Here is a 24,298-nt window from a genome sequence, read left to right on the forward strand (position 1 = left end):
GCCATTGGTACCCGCATGGGCCCAAGCTATGCCTGCCTCTTTGTAGGTTACGTGGAACAATCCCTCTTCCGTAGCTACCCTGGCCCTAAACCCCACCTCTTCCTCCGTTACATTGATGACTGTATCGGCGCCGCCTCGTGCTCCCACGAGGAGCTCGAACAGTTCATCCACTTCACCAACACCTTCCACCCCAACCTTAAGTTCACCTGAACCATCTCTGATACCTCTCTCACCTTCCTGGACCTCTCTGTTTCCATCTCTGCCAACCACCTGGAAACCGATATCCATTTCAAGCCCACCGACTCCCACAGCTACCTCGAATACACCTCCTTCCACCCACCTTCCTGCAAAAATGCTATCCGCTATTCGCAATTCCTTCGCCTCCGCTGCATCTGCTCCCAGGATGAGGCATTCCACTCCCGAACATCTCAGATGTCCTCGTTTTTCAAGGACCGCAACTTCCCCCCACTCAGTGGTCGAGAACGCCCTCGACCGTGTCTCCCACATTTCCCGCAACTCATCCCTCACACCCCGTCCCCGCAATAACAACCAAAACAGAATCCCCCTCGTCCTCACGTACCACCCCACCAACCTCCGGATCCAATGCATCATCCTCCGACACTTCCGCCATCTGCAATCCAACCCCACCACCAAAGACATTTTTCCCTCCCCACCCTTATCTGCTTTCCGGAGGGACCACTCTCTCCGTGACTCCCTTGTCCACTCCACACTCCCCTCCAGCCACACCACACCCGGCACTTTTCCCTGCAACCACAGGAAGTGCTACACCTGCCCCTACACCTCCACCCTCACCCCCATCCTAGGCCCCAAGAAGACTTTCCACATCAAGCAGATGTTCACCTGCACATCTGCTAATGTGGTATACTGCATCCACTGTTCCTGTTGTGGCCTTCTCTACATCGGGGAAACCAAGTTGAGGCTTGGGGACCGCTTCGCGGAATACCTATGCTTGGTTCGCACTAAACAACTGCACCTCCCAGTCGCGAACCATTTCAACTCCCCCTCCCATTCCTCAGACGACTTGTCCATCCTGGGTCTCCTGCAGTGCCACAACGATGCCACCCGAAGGTTGCAGGAACAGCACCTCATATTTCGCTTGGGAACCCTGCAACCCAATGGTATCAATGTGGACTTCACAAGCTTCAAAATCTCCCCTCCCCCTACCGCATCCCAAAACCAGCCCAGCTTGTCCCCGCCTCCCTAACCTGTCCTTCCTCCCACTTATCCCCTCCTCCCACCTCAAGCCGCACCCCCATCTCCTACCTACTAACCTCATCCCGCCCCCTTGACCTGTCCGTCCTCCCTGGACTGACCTATCCCCTCCCTAACTCCCCACCTATACTCACCTTTACTGGCTCCATCCCCGCCTCTTCGACCTGTCTGTCTCCTCTCGACCTATCTTCTCCTGTATCCATCTTGTATCCGCCTCCCGTTCTCTCCCTATTTATTTCAGAACCCCCTTCCCCTCCCCCATTTCTGAAGAAGGGTCTAGGCCCGAAACGTCAGCCTTCCTGCTCCTCTGATGCTGCTTGACCTGCTGTGTTCATCTAGCTCTACACCTTGTTATCTCAGATTCTCCAGCATCTGCAGTTCCTACTATCTCTCATTTAAAGCAAAGTCAGCTGTAATACATTCTATGTTGCTGCTGGAATCCAGGGTGGAGATAGCAGGAGGTCAAATCACAATTGTCTAAATCTCCTTTGATCTGGGAGCGGTGCCAGAGGACTGGAGCATTGCTATTGTTACACTGCTGTTCAAAAACAAAGGCAAAAGATAACTATAGGCCAATCAGTTCAACGTGATTGGTGGGAAAACAGGTAAAAACCAATACCAAGGACAAAATTAATACTCACTTGGAGGTATTTAGCTTAGTTAGAGAAAACAAACATGTTAGAAGCAAATTGTCACTGATTAACTTGAGGTCTTTGAAGAAATAACACAGGAGGGTTGATGAAGTAGTGATTTTGTGCATATGAACATTCCAAAGACATTTAATAAAGCATGAAATAATAGTTGTTCAGAATATAGATACAGATGTGACTGCATGGATGGTGGTAATTTAGATACATAGCTGGCTGAAGGAAAGAAGGCAGAAAGTCAAACTGAAAGGGTGATTTTCTGACTGAAGAAGTCCCTCAAGGTTCAGTAGTGGGGTCATCTAGTGGTAGAAAGATGGCCTGGATTTGGATTAGAGAAGCACAGTTCGCAGAATTATAGAATCCCTACAGTGTGGAAGCAGCCATTCGGACCATCAAGTCTACACAAATCCTCTGAAGAGCATTTCACCCAGACCCATCCTATCCCTGCAACCCTGCATTCACCATGGCTAATCCACCTAGCCTGCGCATCCCTGGACACTACAGATAATTTAGCATGCCCAATCCACCTTACCCACACATCTTTGGATTGTGGGAGGAAACCAGAGCACATGGAGAAAACCCACACAGATGGAGGGAGAATGTGCAAATTCCACACAGACAGTCGCCTGAGGCTGGCATCAAACCCAGGACCCTCATGCTGTGAGACAGCAATGCTAACCACTGAGCCAACGTGCCACCCTAAACAGTAACTGTAGTAAACAATTCCATAGTTTTGGAATTTGCAGATGATATTAAACTTGGCAATTTAATAAATAATTAATAAATAAACAGGAGAGAAGCAATCATCAGGAGGACATATATAAACTGGGGAAATAGGCAGACATGTCAGTTTAATGTGGATAAGTATTAAAGGATGCACTTTGGAAAGAACAACAAAGAGGCAGTATAATCTAAATTATACTATTTTGAGGAGGTGCAAAAGTAGGGACATACAAACATCTGAGTTTGGAACTGAAGTAGACCACTCAGCCCTTCAAGCCTAGAAAAAGATTCAATAAAATCATGTCATATCTGTTTGTGTTCCAAATTCCACATTCTATTCTATCCCTAATGACATTCAGTTCCCTTACCCAACAAATATCTATTTAACTCTATTCAATGAACCAACCTCCACAACTTTCTGAGGCAGGGAGTTCTAAAGGTGCACAGCCCTTTTTAAGAGCAACTTCATCTCATCTCTGTTCTAAAAGGGTGACCACCTTTAGTCTAAAAGAGTGTCCCCCAGTTTGAGTTTCACCCACAAGAGGAAAAGCCCTTCCCACATACACCAAGGCTATTGATAAGACTATTAGGGATCTTATGAATTTCAATCAATTCATCCCTCACTTTTCTAAATCCCAGTGGAAGTAATTCAGTCTGTCCAACAGATCCTCATAAAACAACTCACTCATTCCAAATATCGAGTAAATCTTCTCCAAACCACCTTCAATGTACTTACATTCTTTCTTCAGTCAGGAGAAAACTGCACGCAGTGTTTGAGATATAGTCTAACCAATACCCTGTACAACTGAAACATAGCATCTTAACTTTCATGTTTAATTCCTATCATAAAAATGGATGGCATTGCATTCACCAGCTACAGCTCTATACTAACTTCTTGAGACCAGAACACCTAGATCTATCTGCATCTCAGAATTCTGCAGTTGTTCATTGTTTGAAAATTGTTTTTTTAAATGCAACCTAGAATATACATGTTCATTGATCTCGTGAAAGAACATGGGATGTGTGTCCTTGTAAATAAAGGCATTGAATAGAAAAGGTGGGTAAACCTTGACAAACCATTATGAATCTCTAGTTAGGTCTCAGCTGGAATATTATGTACAATTCTGGACACCACAATTTAGGAAGGGGATGTCAAGGCCCTGGAGAGTGTATACAGAATTACATAATGGGGACAGAGGACTTCATTGTTTGTGGAGAGACTGGAGAAGCTGAAAATGTTCCTCCTAAAGGTTAAACTCTCACCACATGCCCAATTACCTTTTCTTATTTGTTTTTTGAGCTCAGGTGTTGTTGGCTAAGCAACTGTTGCAAAACTGGAATCAAGGGAAAACTCTACACTGGGATTGGAGTCATACCTGACACAAAGGAAGATGGTTGTGGTTGTTGGATGTCAGTCATCTCAGTTCCTGGACATCTCTGCAGGAGTTCCTCAGGGTAGTGTCCTAGGCCCAACCATCTTTAGCTTCTTCATCAATGACCTTCCCTCCATCATAAGGTTGGAAGTGGCAATGTTCGCCAACAATTGCACAATGTTCAGCACCATTCACAACTGAAGCAGTCCTTGTTCAAATGCTGCAAAACTGGAACAATATCCAGGCTTGGCCTTAAAACTGGCAAGTAACATTCATGCACACAAATGCCAGGCAATGACCATCTCCAATAAGAAACCACCTAACCACTGCTCCTTGACACACGATGGCATTATCATCGCTGAATCCCCCACTATCAACATCCTGGCATTACCATAGACCAGAAATAGAACTGGAATAGCTGTATAAATATAGTAGCTACAAGAGAAGGTCAAAGGCTAGGAATACTGCAGTCAGTAACTCACCTCCTGACTCCCCAAACCCTGTCTGCCATCTACTAAGTTCAAGTGAGGAGTATAATGGAATATTCCCACTTGCCTGGATGAGTGTCAAGGCATACAAGGCAATTGGCCAAGTGCATAAAAATGGGATTAGAACAGGTGGTTATTTTTGACCAGTGCATACTTGATGGGCCAAAGGGTCTTTGTTGTGCTGTAGGTCTCTACGAATCTATGAGTAATAGATTGGCCTTGAGTTAGTCAGTTTCCTGGTCACGTCTTTTCCTTGTGGAGTTTGTACGTTTCCATTCACTCTGTACCAGCCCTCACTGGTAAACTAGGCTTGATGTGTTATGCACAGGAACTTCCAATGTATGGGTCCACATCTCAGGTCCATCCCTTAGTTTTTTCTTCTCGTCTGAGACAGAAGTGGAGATTCTGCCCCCACAAAAAAATAATAAAATGCCCAGAATGACACAATTGTCTAAATTTGGCATTACCACTGTCTATTGCTGGCTCTACAGCACAGTTACCAAGGGAAACTAGCATGAAATCTGAGGAATTTTTTGACATATGCTCATTTGCTTGATATGAACAAAATGGATGTATTAATGTATCATTCTCTTGGCTTTTCTTCTTGAAAGGCAGTGGAAGCAGTTTTTTGATAAACAGGGGTGAAAGGCTATTATGGGTAGACAGGAATACGGATCAGATCAGCTAATGTCTTATTGAATGACAGAGCAGGTTTGAGGGCCCAGTGGGTTATGTTCTCTACAGCAGTGGACGTACTTGCTGGTTTGCTCATATAACATGGGGGTGGAGGTGGCAGGGTGGTGGGGAATTTCTATGTATATTTGCTCACTTTTGGTCCCACAAGGTAAGATACAAAGAGGAAATGTTCCCCCACATTGTCTCCTGGGTTTTAGGAAGTGCAACATCCAAAGAAAGGGCAATGATCATTCTACATGTCGTATGTCAAACAAAGAAAAAAAACAAACAATCTGAATATCAACAGCAGAAGTTACATATGGTAATGAGATGGATAATTGGAGCTGAATAAAGGACCAGTATGATTCCATCTCGTGTTGGTGCTGCAATGTTAGCCAAATTTCCCTGCCAAATGGATCAGTTAAGTGGTTGCAAATAACTTCACCAACTCTGATCACTGTTCTGTGAACACTGAGGGCTGAGGGAAAGATCAATATCTGAGAGTATCAGGTAAAAACAGGATGGGGGTTGAGCTATGTTGGCCCTTGACGAGTAGAGAATGGATTCTGGATGATGTTGAAAGGTTGCAAGCTATGACAGAAACAGAGGACATGCATGAGGAGGGGAAAACATCTGCGTACCTGATTTGCACTGTGGTCTTTTTACAGATTACAGTCTTTTTATCAAAGTCTATATAAATCTGTTCGTGCACTTGCACATTACTACGTCATCTGTACTTTTCCATAATCCAGCACTGTCTGCACACTGCCACAATCCAGCACCATCTGTCACGTAATGCAGAGTAATCTGTACACTGCTACAATTTGGCAGTCTCTACCTCTCTGCTCTAACAAGAGCAACTCCACTTTCCCGAGTCTCACCACATGACTGAAGTCCCTCACCTCTGCTACCATTCTAGTGAATTTTCTTAATATTCTCTAAGGCCCTGACATCCTTTTTAAAGACTTGTATGTATAATCTACAAGATAGACTGCAACAATTCACTAAAGCTTCTTAAACAATACCTTCCAAACCAGCTACTTCTACCTCCTAAGAGGTTCAAGGGCAGCAGTTATGTGGGAACAGCAAGTTCCCCTCCAAGTCATTCAACATCCTGGTTTGGAACTATATTGCCATTCCTTCATTGGCACTGGGTCAAAACTCTGGAACTCCCTTCCTGACAGTGCTATGGCTGCATGCACAACACATAGGTTTCAAGACAGCTCACTACCACCTTCTCTAGCTAGAAATGGACTAGATGGCCCAGCAGCCAGCAAGTGAATAAAAGAAACCTGGTCAAACTTCTACCTTTCTCCCCCACAGCCATTGAAATTTTTCTCTTCAAATAATTACCCAATTCACTTTTTTGAAAGTCACGATAGAACCTGCCCCACACCGTTCTTGGGCAATGCATTCCAGATCCTAGCCAAATGCTGAATAAAAAGCTTTTTCCTTATTTGTTTGGCATCTGATCCTTCCCTTAATGAGAATATATTTCCCCTATCTACCCAGATATCAAATACCTTGATCAAATCTGAATAAAGAGCAGAAGATTAAGAAGATGATAACAACCACTTTACAGATGCATTCATGCATAACCAAGGTTTCTCGTTACTGTAGTTATTCTGGTAAACCTTTTCTGTACCCTTTATAAGCCTTCAAATCCTCCCCAGCGTGTGGAGCTCAGAGTTGGATGCAGTACTCCAGTTGGGTCAACTATGACGTATTTCGAGATTTCCCATATTACCCGGCTTCCTTCCAGAGGTTTTCTACTTGGTCTATCTCCAGCCCTTTCTCATACTCAAATGTACATGAATTATTATGTCATTATCCGTATTAATTCCTACTAGTCGGTAAACTGACTGTGGGGCTCGGAGAATATTATTATTCGTTTGAATATTATGTCTTCCTGCTTTCGAGAAAAATAACCTATTAAGAAAGCCAAAGTCAAGTAAATGTGTTTGTATGCTCTAACATGAAATTGTTGCTCTATTAGACATGGGTTATTCACACAAGAAATAAAACACATTTGCTGACACACATCATCTTTATTGTCTGCAGCAGTAAGTGGTTTACAAGCTTCAATGTCATGATTTCTGTTTGAAAACACATCTCATCAAAACATTTGACTGTGAGAAGTACAGCAAGCTCCTTTTAATTTATTTCACATACCATACAAATGGCTGATTTGTGAGAAGCCATGCAGTGTGTTTCACATCACTGGTTGGACAAAGACTCAGAATGGCTATGGAAAGCTGTGACCATAGCGAGTGGTGGCTGAATTCACACTCCGATTAAAAAAATACTTGGCATTACAATCAAGAACGAGCAATTATCCATACAGCAACATATCGTCAAGTACAGCAAAGCTTAAAAAATACTAAAACCCAGATCTGACGGAGGCTGAGAAATGAATACTCTTAATTTATGCCAGCAACTACTGTTCAGAAAGTTAGTATTATGTACAGTGGTTTACGCACAGCTCAATACATTGAGAAGTCAGAATATGAAAAATGAATGTTTTAAAAAGGAATAAAAGCAAGTGTTAGAAAACCCTTTATTACTAACAGAAACAATGCATTAGCAAAACCACACAAATAGAGCTCTGTGGGTGGAGCTGTGCACTTTTGCACTGTAAACTGCATTTCCAATACTACAATTTAAAATCACATCACATCACATCACACACACAGGGACAGGAACACTCAGAAAAAGGGTAAGTTTGGATAATAGTGTACTTGCATGAATTTCCTTCATTCACGGAGAATACTTCGGTGGCAAACACATTCTAATTTTTCCACAGACTTCGGTCATCTGGAATTGTATTTTCAATTGAATCCAACCGAGATATAAATATTGGGCCCACTGAAGGATGTTTGCTTTCCTACATGGTCACCCATGCTAAATATCCTTTAGTGATTATTGAGGTCTACCAGCTGTAAGAAGGATGATTACCCACTGACTGGGGGTCATGTCTCGCACGCAATTGCCAAAAACTTGGACAAAAATGCATATATATATATATATAAATTGAAGTTTATAAACATCATTTGAAAAGTGAATTATTGATAGTTTGAACTGTACTTCATGACATAAAAGTTGAGCATCGCCCAAACTTAATTTGGAAAAATCAGTCAATCGTCAACATGTACCATTCTAAACTTATTCCAAACTGCAGCTTTCTCTATTCCTGGTGGTCCCATGTCCTTCATCATGAACAATATATAAAAAAAACAAAATCGCACAAGACTGCAATCACATTTTGTGATCATAGTCTGCTTTCTTTTCTCCAAAAGTTATTTTCTTACAAAAATTAGATTATTTTCCCTACACAACAAAGGGGAACCATAAGAGGTTAGCATATGTACAGATCAAAATTACACATCAAAATTATAAATAGTAGTTACGCTCTGATGTTATTGGAAAGGCTACAAAAATGCTTTCTTTTGATTTTAAAATAAGTTGCAAGCAGAGACTTCTTGTTGTGCCATTCTCCTTTGAAGGGGTTTTTAAAAGGTATCTCTAACATCACTTTTGAAAAGATTCTCAAGATGCCTCAGAAGCATTTTCAAGTTTTGTGCTGTTGCAGATTTGCTGGTAATAAGCTCCCACAGGACCATCTTGTGCCCAAAAATTGCTAGCCATTGTTTCATAAATACACAGATTTTGAAAGCAATTTAAACATGCCATCTTCTTCATCCACAAATCCCTCCTCACTCTTGTTTCTGAGTGATTTACTATTAAAACCTGAATTTTTGAAAAAAAAACTCTTACATTTTCCTTTTAAAGTGAAGAGGTAAGTTTTGCTTGCGAGGTGTCAGGCTCTGGGTGACTGGCAAGTGAATGAGCTGTCCTTTGTGATACAAAGTCAGCAGGTAAGCTCTCCAACAAACATTTGAGCTGCTCCTCACCCAGCTTGATCTTGTCATCCAGCTCGCGCTGCTCCATCAGCAGTGCTGCCTTCATTTTCACAAAGTGCTGGTAGTCTTGGAATTGCTCTTCTGTCAAGTAGTTCTCCAGGATATCCAGGACCACACGTGCCCTACGATCTAAATTCTCCTTCAGTTCCTTTGCGTCTTCGTGCTGACTGGTCAGAAGTCTCCGCTTCTCATTCAACAGATTCTGAAATATCAAATGCACATCAACGCCAAGTTACTTGAAGAGATTTTTTTTTGAGAAGGAATTAGAAAGCAATTAGTCCCATTCCTTTTACCCTTCTTGTTTACTTTACTGCCCTCCCCTTTTCTTCCTACAATATACATCCTTAGCTCTCTACTTGGCCTTGAGTAATTGATTAATATGTGCATTGCTGTGGTTCCAGTGACGACATGAGGGCATCACAGCCAATCCCAATATTATGTTTAACCAACAGCCATGTACTTCCAATGGGAACAGTACATTTGGTTATCTTTCTTCACCCTAACTTAGGGAGATTGAGTCTAACTCTATTAAACATGTTGGTGTCCCAGATGAGTTCAAGTAACTCAGGAATCTAAATTATGTTTTGTTTACCCCCATTTGTCTCAGTTACCTTCCCCTTGCTATATTTTTCAATTATTTTCTCTCTCAAAAGTCGTCCCCGACGCACAACTTTGAATCATTTTTCAGTTGAAAGTGGAAACATTCCCTTTTGTGTCAATCATCCAAATGGGACTTTCAAGATGAAATCAATAGTGGACTGGCTCTTCGTTTCTCATTGACTTCACAGGTTGAATTTGCCATTTCAGCCATATGTGGATGTGCATTTGGGTTGCTATTTCCAAGCTCGATTGATAGGTCAAATTACTCAAACAGGAAAACTGACTGCTCCACCAATCTCCATCTCATCTTTATTATCAACTGCATTGAAGCCTTTGCATTGCAAGCTTAGAATGCAACTATGGTTCCAATGCTGTAGATGACTAATGGTTCCCCTTGAATTTATAAATGACAGTCATTTTGAAATTCGCACATCCCAGTAGCTTTATTTGTAAAAAAACAAAAAATAATTCTTGAATTAACTTGGGGATTACTGAACCTCAGTGCTTAGGACAGACTTGGATTTGATTCTCCAAGCAGCATTGAATTAGCAGTTCTCAGCCCAGCTGCTGATCAGGGGTAGTGCTGGAAAAAATAACAGAGTCAGGGGTCTATTACCATATTAAATTCCAGTAAGTCAAGCCAAAACAGGCTGAGAACAGGATTGTATTTGGTCTAGTTACATATGCCCTCCCCAAGAGGTTCAACAGTATGCTGACATTTAAGACTTAGGCTTACCTATGAGAAAAGATTAAACAGTACATTCAAAGCTGCATCCAACTTGAAATTGAGAAACACATATGGTACTTTGTGGTTATCATGATCCAGTGCTGTAATACATACTGCACTTACTACCAGTCCATGAAACAAACCCTTTCCTTTTATTGAAGGCTACACGAGTCATTCTATTGACTACCCTGAAACAGAAATATTTATTTTCTTTGCACTTTACACCTTACAAATTATAGGAACTAATAATCCCCCTTTGTTGAGTGAATTTGATGATTATCTTAATACGAAAACAAGTTAAAAACAACAGATTACGTACACGTTCCTCAGTATTTGCATTTTCATCGAGAGTCTTCAGGACATTTTCCACACGAGCTAAACGGCCAGACAGGGAAAGCAGCAAGTTAACAACCTTATCCAAATCTCCAATGAACATCTTGTACTTCTCATACTCATTTGACTTGCACAGCCCTTTAATCATGGTCTCCACTTCTTCACCCAGAGCACTGTTCAATTTAATGTCAGCTGCTAGGCTCTCCTTGGCTTTCCGTAGTGTCTGAAGTTTGCATGTTATGCTTTCAATTAGCTCAGACTACAAAGAAAGAGAGAGAAAGAATAGCGATACATGAGTGACAAAAATGTCAGAAACAACAAAAATTTGTTGAATGTTTAAGGCAGTAACTAATTCTGAGTACTTTTACTCATTAACTATTTGGTTTACTGTTCACCAGAGGCACAATAAATAGCACAGGACTTTATACTGGTTTTGCCACCCAACCTGCACATCTTTGGACCATAGGAGGAAACCAGAGCACCCAGAGGAATCCCATGCAAACTCCACACAGGCAGTCACCCAAGGCTGGAATCAACAGTGGGTCCCAGGCGTTGTGAGGTAGCAGTACTAACCATGCAGCCACTGTGCTGCTCTACTTTCTGCAGCTTCAATGAAAACTGTCCAAAAGATCTGTCACAGTGAATGTTGAAAGGTTCTGACAACTCCACAGTTGTCTGTGGAAAGCCCAAGATACAGGGTCTTCAACCATTGTAAACTGGAATCTCATTTTTTTTATTCATTTGATGGACTTGGGGGTTGCTGGCTGGACCAGCATTTCTTGCCCGTCCCTAGTTGCCCTTGAGAAGGTGGTGGTGAGCTGCCTTCTTGACCACTGCAGTCCACCTGCTGTAGGTTGACCCACAATGCCCTTAAGGAGGCAATTCCAGAATTTTGACCCAGTGACAGTGAAGGAACAGCCATATATTTCCAAGTCAGTTTGGTGAGTGGCTTGGAGGGGAGTTTGAATGTGGTGGTGTTCCCACATACCCGCTGCCCTTGCCCTTCGCGATGGAAGTGGTCTTGTATTTGGAAGGTGCTGTCCAAGGATCTTTGGTGAATTTCTGCAGTGCATTTTATAGATAGCACACACTGCTGCTACCGAGTGTCGGTGGTGGAGGAGGGAGTGAATGCTTGCAGATGTAGTGCCAATCAAGCGGGCTGCTTTGTCCTGATGGTGCCAAGCTTCTCGAGTATTGTTGGGGCTGCGCTCATCCAGGAAAGTGGGGAGTATTCCATCATACTCCTGACTTGTGCCTTGTAGATGGTGGACAGGCTTTGAGGAGTCAGGAGTTGAGTTACTCACAGCAGTATTTCTTGTATTTTCTGACCTGCTCTTGTAGCAACTATATTTATATGGTGAGTCTAGTTGAGTTTCTGATCAATGGTAACTCCAAGGATGTTGATAATGGAGGATTCAGCTTGGTAATGTCATTGAATGTCAAGGGACGGTGATTAGGTTGTCTCTTATTGGAGGTGGTCATTGCCTGCCATTTGTGTGGCACAAATGCACATTTACCAGATAACGTTAATATCTTGCATACTGGTGCAAATGATCTTGATTCAATCAATTAATGTTTGTACACGTGGTGCTCCCCACCACCACCCCACACAACCACAAGTAATTTTTCTGCACTGTACAACTTTTCCAAAAAAAAAAATCAACGAGGCATTTCAAAGGGGAAATGAGATACTTAGCTGTAATGCAACTGGCTGACTAATTTGTTCTTCTGTAAATCAGAAACTCGGAATAGTCAAATACAATAGTCACCCTTGAAGACACAGACATTCTTCATGTTACAGCCTACGAACAGAGTCTTGCAGATGATTTAACTGAAACGTTGCAGTGATCCAACAGGGATTACAAAGGCTCTAAGGCTAGTTGTCATCTGCCACCAAGTGAGTGATGAGCTAACTGAGGGCAGATCAGCACTCAAACCTGACGGCCTCTTGGTCCCTACTGGTTTGTTTTAGGCTGGATTAGAACTTTTAGTTGATGTAGCATTGGGAGGGGTTAAGTTGCCAGGTTTTGCTTTCAGTGAAGATTTGTAACGGCAGGTACCTTCTTCTCGTTGATATCTGGTTCTTCAACTTCCTCCTCTTCTGTAGAATTTCTCTGCATGTCCTTTACTTTATTTATTAGTTCAGCTTTGACAGCTGATGTGTTGTAGTAAGTGGGACAATGTGCTGAAATTGCTCCTGTCTTTCTTTCTTCTTTTCTAGATACAAAGAAGGAAGTTTAAAGACATAAGTTGTTGTTAATGAACACAATCTTTCCAAAGAATGAAAAAAGGAGAACTGCTTTAAACAGGAATGCTCAAAAACTGTTTAACAAAATGACACCAAATTACCTGGACATCACCATCAGTGAAAATTTCTGAAGTTTTTGCTGTTCTCCTGCTTAGCCTCCACTCTCTGGGAAAGGTCCTAACTTGTAGTAAGGTATAGGCTCAATGTCATTGATCTCCTTGCCAGAGTACAACATGTCAACATTGCCTTGATGGGCCAAATGACTTCCTGCTATTTCATTTTATGATTTATATGAAGTGTACGTTCTTGCTGGGTTTGAATCTAGACCATAACCATGGGATGGTTATTTGACCTTCAGGGTTTCACATACAGACCCGATATAGACCTCAAATCAATAAACAAAAGCATGTTCACTTACTGGAAAACAAAAGACTCACTTTTCCCTCTCTCTAATTCAAGGCCAATTAAAGCAGCTACAACCTTAGCAAAATCAACACACTAACTGACAACAATCCAAGCATCAACTTATGCTCTTGTAGAGTATAAAAGTTAGGGAAGTGTTGCTGCTACTGTACAAGGCATTAGTGAGGCTGCACCTGGAGTTCTGTGGACAATTTTAGTCCCATTTCTTGATGAGGGATGTAATTGTATTGGAGGCAATTCAGAGCAGGGCCATAGATTGATTTCAGACATTAGGTGTTTGTCTTAGGAAGATCGATTGAGCAGTTTAGACCTATATTGGCTGAAGTATAAGGGAATGAGAGGATATTGAATTGAGGCATACAACATGTTAAAGGTGATTGACAACCTATATGTCGGAAGGATGTTTCCTCATCGGGGACAATCTAGAACGAGAGGTCATAGTTTTAGGATATGGGTGGCAGATTTAAAACAGAGATGAGGAGAAATTACTTCTTTCAAAGGGTCACGAATCTGTGAAATTTAGTACCCTTGAGTGTAGTGGATGCAGGGACCTTTGAGCAAATTCAAGGAGGAGACAGATTTTTAACGAACACTGGGTTGAAGGGTTATAGAACGTGGGTGGGAAGTGGAGGTGAGGCCAAGATAAGATCAGCCGTGATCATATCACATGGTGGAGTAACCCCAAGGGGCTAAAAGGCCTACTTCTGCTCAGAGTTCTTATGTTCTTCATCAGTAAGCAGCATGCTGGCCAATTACTTTCTGTGATAATATTGATGCCTCTGTAAAGGTTGTGATGCAAGAAATAGTGAATGAAGATCAGATTGTGGTTGTGCACGTACATTGTTCTTAGGACAGTGAACCAGCTGAAGTTCATTTTAGAGAGAAGTTTTGAAGAACCAGTGATCTCTATTTAACCACGGCTCTTCTTCATTAGCACCTTGTTGCTTTGCAAACCTATGATGGACCAACTCTGGGCATGATTCTTCTCTACACAGACCCCAGTGCTCAAATGACTCATGCTTCTCAGAGTCCAAAGCTGTCTGAATAGATTATCAAGAGATTCAGTTAATACCTCTTCTGCTTCTGTTAGAGGTCAAGTGAAAGTGAGAAACCATGGCATTTTCTAATTGTCAGATCATTTAACATTATGTAGACACTGGGTAAGTACAACCTTGGAGAAAGGTAGCTGCAATGTACCACAGTTTAAGATTATTTTGCATCTGTAAGAAAGACAAAAAAAAACAAGAGCAGAAACAAGCCATTCAGCCCATTGAGTCTGCTCTGCCATTCAGGGCATTCACGGCTAATCTGATATCCTTAAATCCATTTTCATGTCTTTTCCCCATAATCCTTGATCCCTTACTAACTAAAAATCTGTCTGACTCAGTTTTGAATATACTTAATGACTAAGACTGGACAGCTGTTTGTGGTAAAGAATTCCACAGATTGACCACCTTCAGAAGAGAATCTTGCTTTTCTCTGTCTTAAATGGATAACTCCTTATTCTGAGAATATGCCCTCTGTTTCTACTTGTGGAAGAGTCTAGAACCAATCTCTCTGCATCTATCTTGTCAAGTCCACTAAGAATCTTGTATGTTTTAATAAGGTCACCTCTCATTCTTCCAAATCCCAATGAGTACAGGCCAAACCTACTTACTCTCTCCTCATAATACAGTCCCTCCGTACACAGGATGGACAAATAAACCTTCTCTGGACTGTCTCTAATGCGAGAGTATCTTTTGATAGATAAAGGGCCTAAGTAATTTTTAAAAATGTTTATGATATTTCCAACTGTGTGCTCTGACTAATGCCTTGTATAGTTCTACCAAGGCCTATTTTTATGCCCGATTCCCTTTGAAGCAAAGGTCAAAGGTCAATGCTCCATTTGCCTTCCCTCTTCCCTGCTGAACCTGTATGTGAGCATTTTGTGCTTTATCCATGGGGACTCTCAAACCTCTCTTTGCAATGTCTTTTTGCAGTTTTTCTCCATTAAATAGTATTCAGCTCTCATATTATTCTTGCCAAACTGCATAACCTCACATTTTCCCCACATTATGTTCAATCCGCCAAGTTTTTGCCGACTCACTTAACCTGCCTATATTCCTCTGCTGACTCTTAAGTCATCCTCACCACTTGCCTTCCCAACTATTTTTGTGTCATCCACCTTCCTCATCTAAGTCATTAACAAATTGTAAATAGTCGTGTCTATGAAGAAAAGTTGACTGCCGTGGCAGTCCGTGAGTAACAGGACACCACTCTGAAAGGCTCCTCTTACCTCAACTATCCAAACCAATCCTCTAGCCACACTAATATACAAACTCCTACACCACAGACTCTTATCTTATTAAGAAAGCTAATGTCTGGTACCTTATCAAACACCTTTCGAAAATCCAAATATGTTACATCCATGGCTTCCCCTTCAATCGATGCTGTTTGTTACTTTTTCAAAGAATTCTAATAAATTTGTCAGGTAGGATTTCCCTTCATGAAGCCATGCTGACTCTGCTTGATCATATTATGTATTTCTAAATATTCTGCTATTACATCCTTTATAAGTAATTCTAACATTTTCCCAATAATAAATGTTAAACGAGCTGGCTTCTGGTTACCTGATCTTTGTCTCTTTTGTTTTTTTAATATAGGTGTTACACTACCATTTTTTCAACACTCTGGGACTTATCCAGAATCTGAAGATTCCTGGAGGAATGCTACCAGTTCATCCAGTATCTTTGTAGTTACTGCTTTAACCATCCTAAGGATCCCATCAGGTCCAGGGAACTTATTTGGGGACCATTAGTTACCCTAGCTCTTTTTCTCCAGTGATAGTTATTGTATTTATTTCCTCTTCCCTTTTTGCCCCTTATTTTGTGTTCTATTTGTATTTTCTACTATGGAGACTGATGCAAAATATTTCTCAATTTCTCTGGCACTTACTCGCTCCCCATTATTATTATTTCTCCATCTCTTTCTCTAAGGGACGTTTCCTCACTTTAGCTTCTTTCTTCCTCTTTTATATACATATAAAAAAGAACTCTTACTCTCCATCTTGATATTACTTGCAAGTGTACCCTCAGAGTTAGGTTCTCCCTCTATTATTCTGTTGGTCATCTTTTGTAGGCTTCTAAAATTTGCCCAAACCTCTGGCTTACCACTAACCTTTGCCACATTGGATGTTTTTTCTTTCAAATTGATGTTATTCTCGTTAACAAAAACAGAAGTTGCTGGAAAAGCTCAGCAGGTTTGGCAGCATCTGTGAAGAAAAACATCAGAGTTAACGTTTCGGGTCCAGTGACCCTTCTTCAGAAGGGTCTGAGGAAGGGTCACCGGACCCAAAACATTAACTCTGATGTTTTTCTTCACAGATGCTGGCAGACCTGCTGAGCTTTTCCAGCAAACTTCCGTTTTTGTTCCTGATTTACAGCATCCGCAGTTCTTTCAGTTTTTATTCTGGCTAATCTTGGTTGTCTTTCTAGTTGAGGCAAGATTTCAGAAGTGCAAATTACAGCAGTTTTAGTAATTACTTCTTAATCAATTCAAACTTTGTTGCATTGCCACCCAACGGTTAGCATTTAGTTTGTTTTAACATGGCCCTCAATGATGTGCTGAGGTTTTGGAAAGATGGAGGATCTGAGCGAGCAGTCATGCAGCAAGAATAACCCAATCAAATGTCTGTAGTATTGCTTACTTTGAAATGCTATTTTCAAGGAAAATATAAAATAATGAATGATGAGGAAGAGCTGGTGGCAGAATTGGGGCGTTGTTTCTATGGGTAAACCAATCAAATTGTCCATTATCATTGCTATATGTAGTTTTCTTAATAATGTACTTTTTTGAGAACAGTAGAATATCCATATTCCCCTTAGCAAATAGTGCCAGATGCCTACCATCTAGCACACAACACTAGTGAAAAATTGGACTTTACATTTTATCATCAATGGACTGGCTATCACTGTCATTCCCTGGGTTTTGTCATGGGCAGAGGCTGCACTTATATTCTTTGTTGGCACCAATGGGAGATAGTAGTAGTACAACATACGCTCGTGTATTGTCAAACAGCAATAACGTTGCTCATTTATTTAATAGCTGTGCTCCAGATACAAGAACCTGCCCACTACAGAGGTTTGGAACTTACTTTTCTTCTTCTGATACAGATTTGTCAATGACTTTTTGTAACCTTGGCTTTCTGTGTTGTGTCTGCTGCCTCACTGTGCTGCTTCTGGGGAAAATGCCCTCCATTAGGTCCATGGTTGTCTTCATATTTGAGTCTGGATCTAAAATCTCTGCCAAAGACCTGTCTTTGCCAATGATCTCCTTCGCAAGTTCTTCGGACTTGAGGTCTTCGGGAGACTTCTCATTTACTTCCAGTGACGTAGGAGAATGTTCGCAGTCCAAGTGTTCTTGGCTTGTGGCAGTCTTTTGTGTTTGAACAAATGAAGTATCCCAGCTCTGGTTACTGCGCTGCACAATTTGGGTTGTGTGGGTCTGTTCTGCGGCTGCTGGGGTGATCATTGATGCACTTCCCAGCTCACCATTCACTGTAGAAACATTGCAGCTGCAGGGCTGGTTTGTATGGTCACTTCTCTCTGTATAGGTCATTGCCGGAAACTTGTTCTTTGCGGCATCTTTGTCTGGAAACCTTTAAATGCAGAAAATTGGAGTTAAACAGTAGTACTATACAGCGCATGTTGTCCCTTCATTGTCACATCCTGGATCTCTCTCCCTAACAGCTCTCTGGGTGTATCCACACTGACTGGACCAGAGCAGTTTAAGAAGGGCACTCACCACTGCCTTCTCCAGTTAGGAACTGGATTAGGAACTGGCAATAAATGCTGGGCCAGCTAGTAACACCCACATTCCTGACTGAATAAAATTCCTAATAAATAAAAAGATGCACTCCAGTGTCAGAGTTTATTAAATTTCACGTTTATATTCCCATTTTAGAGGGCATTCTAGTTTTTGCTTGTCCATTTCCCAGGGTCTGACATGTTATTGATGTTAGGAACAATTAATTTAAATGTAATAGTATATCTGAATAATGTGCAGTAAACTTATGAGCAACAACATATGTAGAAATGAAATAGAAAATAAATATCATTTTATCACATCTCAGAAATACCTCAAACCAATTCACATATAATTATCTACTTTAGAGTTTGGCAATGGTTAAGCACGCAAATTGATTTCAAGACAATTGAAAACTTAAGATGTTCCTTCAAGCGAGGTTTGCAGTGCCTCTAATATACAATTCTGAAGACCTTGTCATTCTCAGGGTTTGTTTGACTGTTCGGAAATACTATTTTGCCTTAAGTTGCATCTAGTTTACAGACCTGTACTCCGTAGGACTTCACTTGTCAGAACAATGATACCACGTTGTCAGGTAGCAGACAACAAAGATGAGATTGTTACCCACTCTATACTGAACCTTATTTATGAGGATTTTATTCTGCTCTCTAGGGAAGAGAATTCCAAAGATTTAAAACCCCAAGAAAAAATTCTCCTAATCTCTTCCTTAAATGGGAGGCCCCTTTATTTTTGAACTGTGTCCCTAAGCTCTAGCCTCTCCCACAAGGGGAAAACATCTTTTCAGGATCTACCGTACCCAGTCCCTCTGTAGGGCCTGTACATGGGAATTCTACACTTAGTATTCCTGTCCGCTTATGTCAGTGGCCTTGCAGGAGATGGATGGAAGTTCCACACCCACAAGGCCATCCCCGAAACTTGGCAGCAAGGCTAGGATCTGCAACTATTTGGGCCATGGCTTAATATCTGGTCATTCCGGTGGACTTGTGCTGAAATTATCTTGGAAGTTCTCTGGAATGGCTATTAAATAGCAGTGCCAATGATCCTGGCATCAAAATACACTTGGTAGTAATTAAAGATGAATTATCTGTGTATTTATTCATCGATGTTCATTGATGGCCACCTCAAATGAGGGAGGTCTTATTATTTGAAAACTAACTGTACTTCTGACATTGACCACCAAGTGGCACTGAAGCACCATTTTGTACAGATGTGGGTGCTTCTGAGCTACAGCAATGTCATTCATTCCATTCAGAATACGTGTGCATTCTCTGGAGCTGTGGCACAGATTTGGAGGACTAATTACTGCAGGGAGTACTTCCATATTTGGGATTTCAAACAGTATTTTGTGTATACAATTCCATGAAAGATACATGACCTAATGCTGAGTTATGTTTGGCTGAAAGAACTGAAATTATTTGAGGGCCAGAAATGTCCTGAAAATTTGTACGTTGAATTCTGAACTCAAATTTGGTAAGTTCCCAATTGTGGATTCTCTTTCTTCCACCTAACTTATTCTCATCTTTTCTTCAAGATACTTGCTCTTATTAGGGCACAGCTGCACAATATCTCACTGAGGTATTGGTCCCTCATGGATGAATGTGCTCAGTAAATGATAGCAGGTTACTGATGGGAGACAAAAACAGTTATTACCATGATTCTGCCCTCATCACTTGGACAAATGTGAGGAAGCATTCTAACTTGTCCAAATGTCTGCCTCTAATCCAACTTCACCCACGTCTCTTCTAGTTTCAAAGTTAGTAATTATACTGGAAACCAATTATACATAAAAATGAAATGATGCTATATGTATCTTTGATTCATGCACAATGTCTTCAAACCTGGGTTAATAAAGTATGCTTCTCAGTTTTGTTTTTAAATCGACTGACTTAAAAACAATTAAGATGACGGCATTGTAAGAACAATTTGAAATATCAAATAACCAATCAACCATAAATCAGAAAGCAAAGATTAATTACTGCAGCTGATTTCTCTGAATGCAAGAGAGGGCGAGAGTCTAGACTGGCTTCTGTTGTTGTTTGCAAGAGGACGCAGTGACAAGCATACAGCGGCGTAGCAAAACAGCAAGGAAAACAAGTCTCAGTGCAACATCAGGCCCATTTATTAATCCTTTTATTGTCTATTCACAAAAAGCTTGGAATTCTTGCCCTCTGTTAAATTGCTGTAAAGAATAAACAATTCTGGGTAATTTGTCCTGTGAAACATTGCTGGCATTGTGTAAGCTTATTTAAGATTAATTGGTTCTATACAAGTTCCTAAATGTGGCTTCTTTTACCTCAAGATGAAATAGCAATATAAATGGCTGCCAGTGCCAGCTACCAGTGCATTTCCTCAGTGTACTGTACAAAACAGCATTGCTGGCATGTACTGTTACTACACAGAGAGCTCGTCTCAGCCACAGGACAAAGTTCTGCAGCCAGCAATGACAGCTACAATTTGCACCATTCTCATAGGAAGGTGACAGATACTGTACCCATTGCCCATCAATAGCACTCTTTCCATGTTACATTCTTTCCAACTAATAAATGCAAACCACACAAAACATAATTCAACATAAACATAGCTATGTCTTAAGAGGATGGCTAAAAAAGTAAATGTGAGTTGGATGTCTCTCACCCTGTGGCAATGGGATTGGAGGTCAAGGGCACAATCACGATGGCTTCCCAATAGAGTTTGGTTTCTGCACAGCCCTTCCCAGGGTGAACTGCAAACTGGGTCACTCCCTGCTTTGTGGAGTGAGCAGCCAATATGTTCACTTCAGGAACAAAAACAGAAGTTGCTGGAAAAGCTCAGCAGGTCTGACAGCATCTGTGAAGAAAAAAAATCACAGTTAAAGTTTTGGGTCTGGTGACCCTTCCTCAGAACTGTTCTGAGGAAGGGTCACTGGACACGAAACATTAACTGTGACTTTTTTTCTTCACAGATGCTGCCGGAGCTGCTGAGCTTTTCCAGCAACTTCTGTTTTTGTTTCGGATTTACAGCATCTGCAGTTCTTTCAGTTTTTATGTTCATTTCGGGACCATCTTTGCAGCAGTGCTGGAAGGGTCTGCCCTCTTCAGTCCAATGGCGTGATTTCAGGCTGGTTAAACACTATCCCATGCAGGCAACCAAGGGTGCCCCAATGTTGAGGCGGCTCCACACTCACCCACTTCTCTCAGCAGTGCCCATTGTGTGCCTGCCGGACATCACTGTGGGTTCAGTGTTTGGTTCCAAGCTCAGGAACCTGCTTAAGGAGAGACAGTGCAGAGTGGTGCCACTGGGAAGCTGCCTCCTACAAAAGCTGTTCTGACAACATGGGCAAGCTTTCAGCCCCTCTATCCTGCACCACAACTCAAAACGATTATGGCGATTCTGCTTGTGTTTTGAATTCCTCATTCCCACTTACTCCCTATATGGCTTTATTCCCAAAAAAAACTATTTCCCTCCATCGTAAAAGTATGAAGTAACTCGACTTTGCTGGCTTCTCAGCCGTAGAGATCTACTGCACAGAGAAAGGCCTTTCAGCCCATCACATCAAAGCCAGTCAAAAGCAATGACCTGAGGCAGAGTTCCAAACCCAGACAACCCTCAGGAAAATAAATCCTCCTCGATGCTGCCATGAAAGGGGGTGACCCCTAAATTTAAAACAGAGTCCCTTCGTTTGGGACTTACCCAGAAAACACCATTTCTGTGCCCATTTTATCAAGACCATTTAAGATCTCCCACACAGTTCAAACAAATCACCCTTTCCTCTTCTAAACTCTAGGCCAGTCTGTCAGACCTCTCCTCAGACATCCACATGGGTCTGAAGCTGGGATTGTGAAACACAAAGTGCAAACCAATTCAGGTGTGGACCAGGTCTATTTTTAAATAAAGCCTCGATCCACATGACGGTGTCTGATGGATTAGAATGTAGCAGTTAGTTAGTTACCTGGCCATAGCTCCGCCCTCCTTCCTGTGAAACAGCTCCTCCGCCTGATCGCCAACACTAACGGGAGAAGGCGGTGGTGGAAAATCCTCGTCTCTAACCCTTGGAAAGGGTGTGGGATCCTGTGGAGGTGGAGGTGGTAGCACAGGAGGAAGGTGAGGTGGGTGGAAATGGGTGATAAGGGCCTGCTGTTCAAGATCTTGGATAAACACATCATCCTCCTCTGCAAAAGACGACGAAGATGACTTGAGGCGCAGTGGAGAAGATGATAATTGCCCGCTGGGCTGTGGTGAATGTGGTCTTGCTGGTGGTACCTCGGACTCCCAGGTCCAGCTGCTGGCTGTGCCAGGACCCTGCCCCTGTTCAGACTGTTTGAAGGTTAACCCAGCAACGTGAGGGGGAAATAGGCTCTGCTTTGTGTTGTCGTCATGAATTGAATTGACCCATTTCATTTTAGGAGCTGGAGGCCTCTGAGGTGGCACAGTCTTCTTCTTTGATGCTATTTCAGCAGTAATTCCTTCTGGCTGGTAGTTTAGAAAGGACTCCGGACCTGCTGTTGCTGGTTTGCTGCTGATAGCTTCATGAACTCTTGGGAAGGATTTGCCGTGTTGTTCCGAAGCTGCTTTGCCCACTGGTGAGTTATCACTGGCACAGCGATGGCTGTGTCGGCCAGTGCTGGTCAGTTGACTGAGGCTGGAGGTGCTTCTAGGCCGGTAACCTTCTCGTGGTTTTTGCTTCTCGTTCCGACTGGGCCGTCTGCTTCCTGCCATGGGCTTTGGCTCCTTCTCATAACCAGCTGGAAGATGTGTTCCTGCAGTCTTGCTTTTGCAGTCTATTCCTACATTGCCATAAGACCTTTAAAAGTCAAAAACAATCTATTTAAAAGTCACTGATTCTGTGTGTTTGGATTTTATCACAAATAATAATTGGGAATGCTGGAAACAGTCAGCAACTGAGCTGACCTCAGTGAAGAAAGAAGCATTTGAAGTTTCAGTGTTTGAAGATGCAACAGATTTTAAATGAATACAACAGCTGGTAAAGGAGGAGTGGGAAGAATAAAAGGGGTGGTCTGTAATAAAAAAAGTGGAGGGTAAGAAACATTAAGTGACTATTGTCAGCACTAGTGGCGACACGGTGGCTCAGTGGTCAACACTGCTGCCTCACAGCGCCAGGGACCCAGGTTCAATTCCAGCCTCAGGCAACTGTCTGTGTGGAGTTTGCACATTCTCCCCGTGTCTGCGTGGGTTTCCTCCAGATGCTCCGGTTTCCTCCCACGGTCCAAAGACGTGCAGGTTAGGTGGATTGGCCATGCTTAAATTGCCCATAGTGTCCATGGATATGTAGGTTAGGTGGATTAGCCATGGGAAATGCAGGGTTACAGGGAGAGGGTAGGGGGAGGAGACTGGGTGGGATGCTGTTTGGAGAGTTGGTATGGACTTGTTGGGCTGAATAGCCCGTTTCCATACTGTTGCAATTCTATGATATTGGAATTTAGGGATTATTACAGTTCATGTTAGTTTCTTGTTCTTTTACCTGTATTCCTCCACTTTCAATTTACTTTCCCATCTCGTTTGTTTGGACCTGGGCACAAATCTGCAAGTTCTACCAGCCTTTTGGTACTTCAAGCAAAGAGTGTTTTCTTGGGCAACACAGACCCTGATGGCAACAAGCTGTTCCACTTTTAGGTCTGAGGTTTCCAAAGTTGCACATGTTATACGCCAACAAACTATTGTAACCTCTTTCCCTTTTTTTTTGTAATCCAATCTCCTATCTTAAAATCCCAAAGCTTGAAGGCCCATTATATGGCTTTCAATATTTCTTCCCTTATTTTCAAGAAATACACCAATAATTTTCCTTCCAAACCCGTTTGTACTCCCATTACACATTTTCCTTCCTAAATTGTATTACTTCAATCCTATCCATTACCCCATCTAGAGAAATAAAAATCTTCCTGCGATGTGGGCATGACTGGTGGGGGCAGTATTTATTGTCCAAGCCTCATTGCCCCAGAGAAGGTGACAGTGAGCTGCCTTCTCAAACTGGCTGCTGGCTTTGGGTGTAGGGAAACCTATGGTGCTTGTAGGTCCATCCCGGTTTACGTCCTTATGAGGTGCTCTGTTTATTTAAAAACATCCTCCTTACGACAAGGTCATCAACCCAAAATTTTAATTCTAGTTCTC

The 24,298-nt window shown here is 42.0% G+C and overlaps 1 protein-coding gene across 6 annotated transcripts in view; it reads right to left on the minus strand.

Annotated features, from left to right (window-relative positions):
• Window positions 1-7,167: 7,167 nt before the first annotated feature.
• shroom3 (shroom family member 3) overlaps window positions 7,168-24,298 on the minus strand; it is a 400,329-nt gene continuing 383,198 nt past the window's right edge. For all 6 annotated transcript variants that reach the window (XM_048592441.1, XM_048592508.1, XM_048592686.1 and 3 more), the window contains 5 exons: window positions 22,122-22,973; window positions 17,523-18,026; window positions 12,780-12,936; window positions 10,706-10,978; window positions 7,168-9,261 (listed from right to left, as the gene is read on the minus strand). In XM_048592441.1, the coding sequence (XP_048448398.1) occupies window positions 8,923-9,261; window positions 10,706-10,978; window positions 12,780-12,936; window positions 17,523-18,026; window positions 22,122-22,973 (2,125 nt within the window). In that variant the 3' untranslated portion in view covers window positions 7,168-8,922. The remainder of the gene's footprint in view (window positions 9,262-10,705; window positions 10,979-12,779; window positions 12,937-17,522; window positions 18,027-22,121; window positions 22,974-24,298) is intronic.

This window comes from Rhincodon typus, chromosome 1, assembly GCF_021869965.1.
Source record: "Rhincodon typus isolate 14 chromosome 1, sRhiTyp1.1, whole genome shotgun sequence".
NCBI lineage: Eukaryota > Metazoa > Chordata > Chondrichthyes > Orectolobiformes > Rhincodontidae > Rhincodon > Rhincodon typus.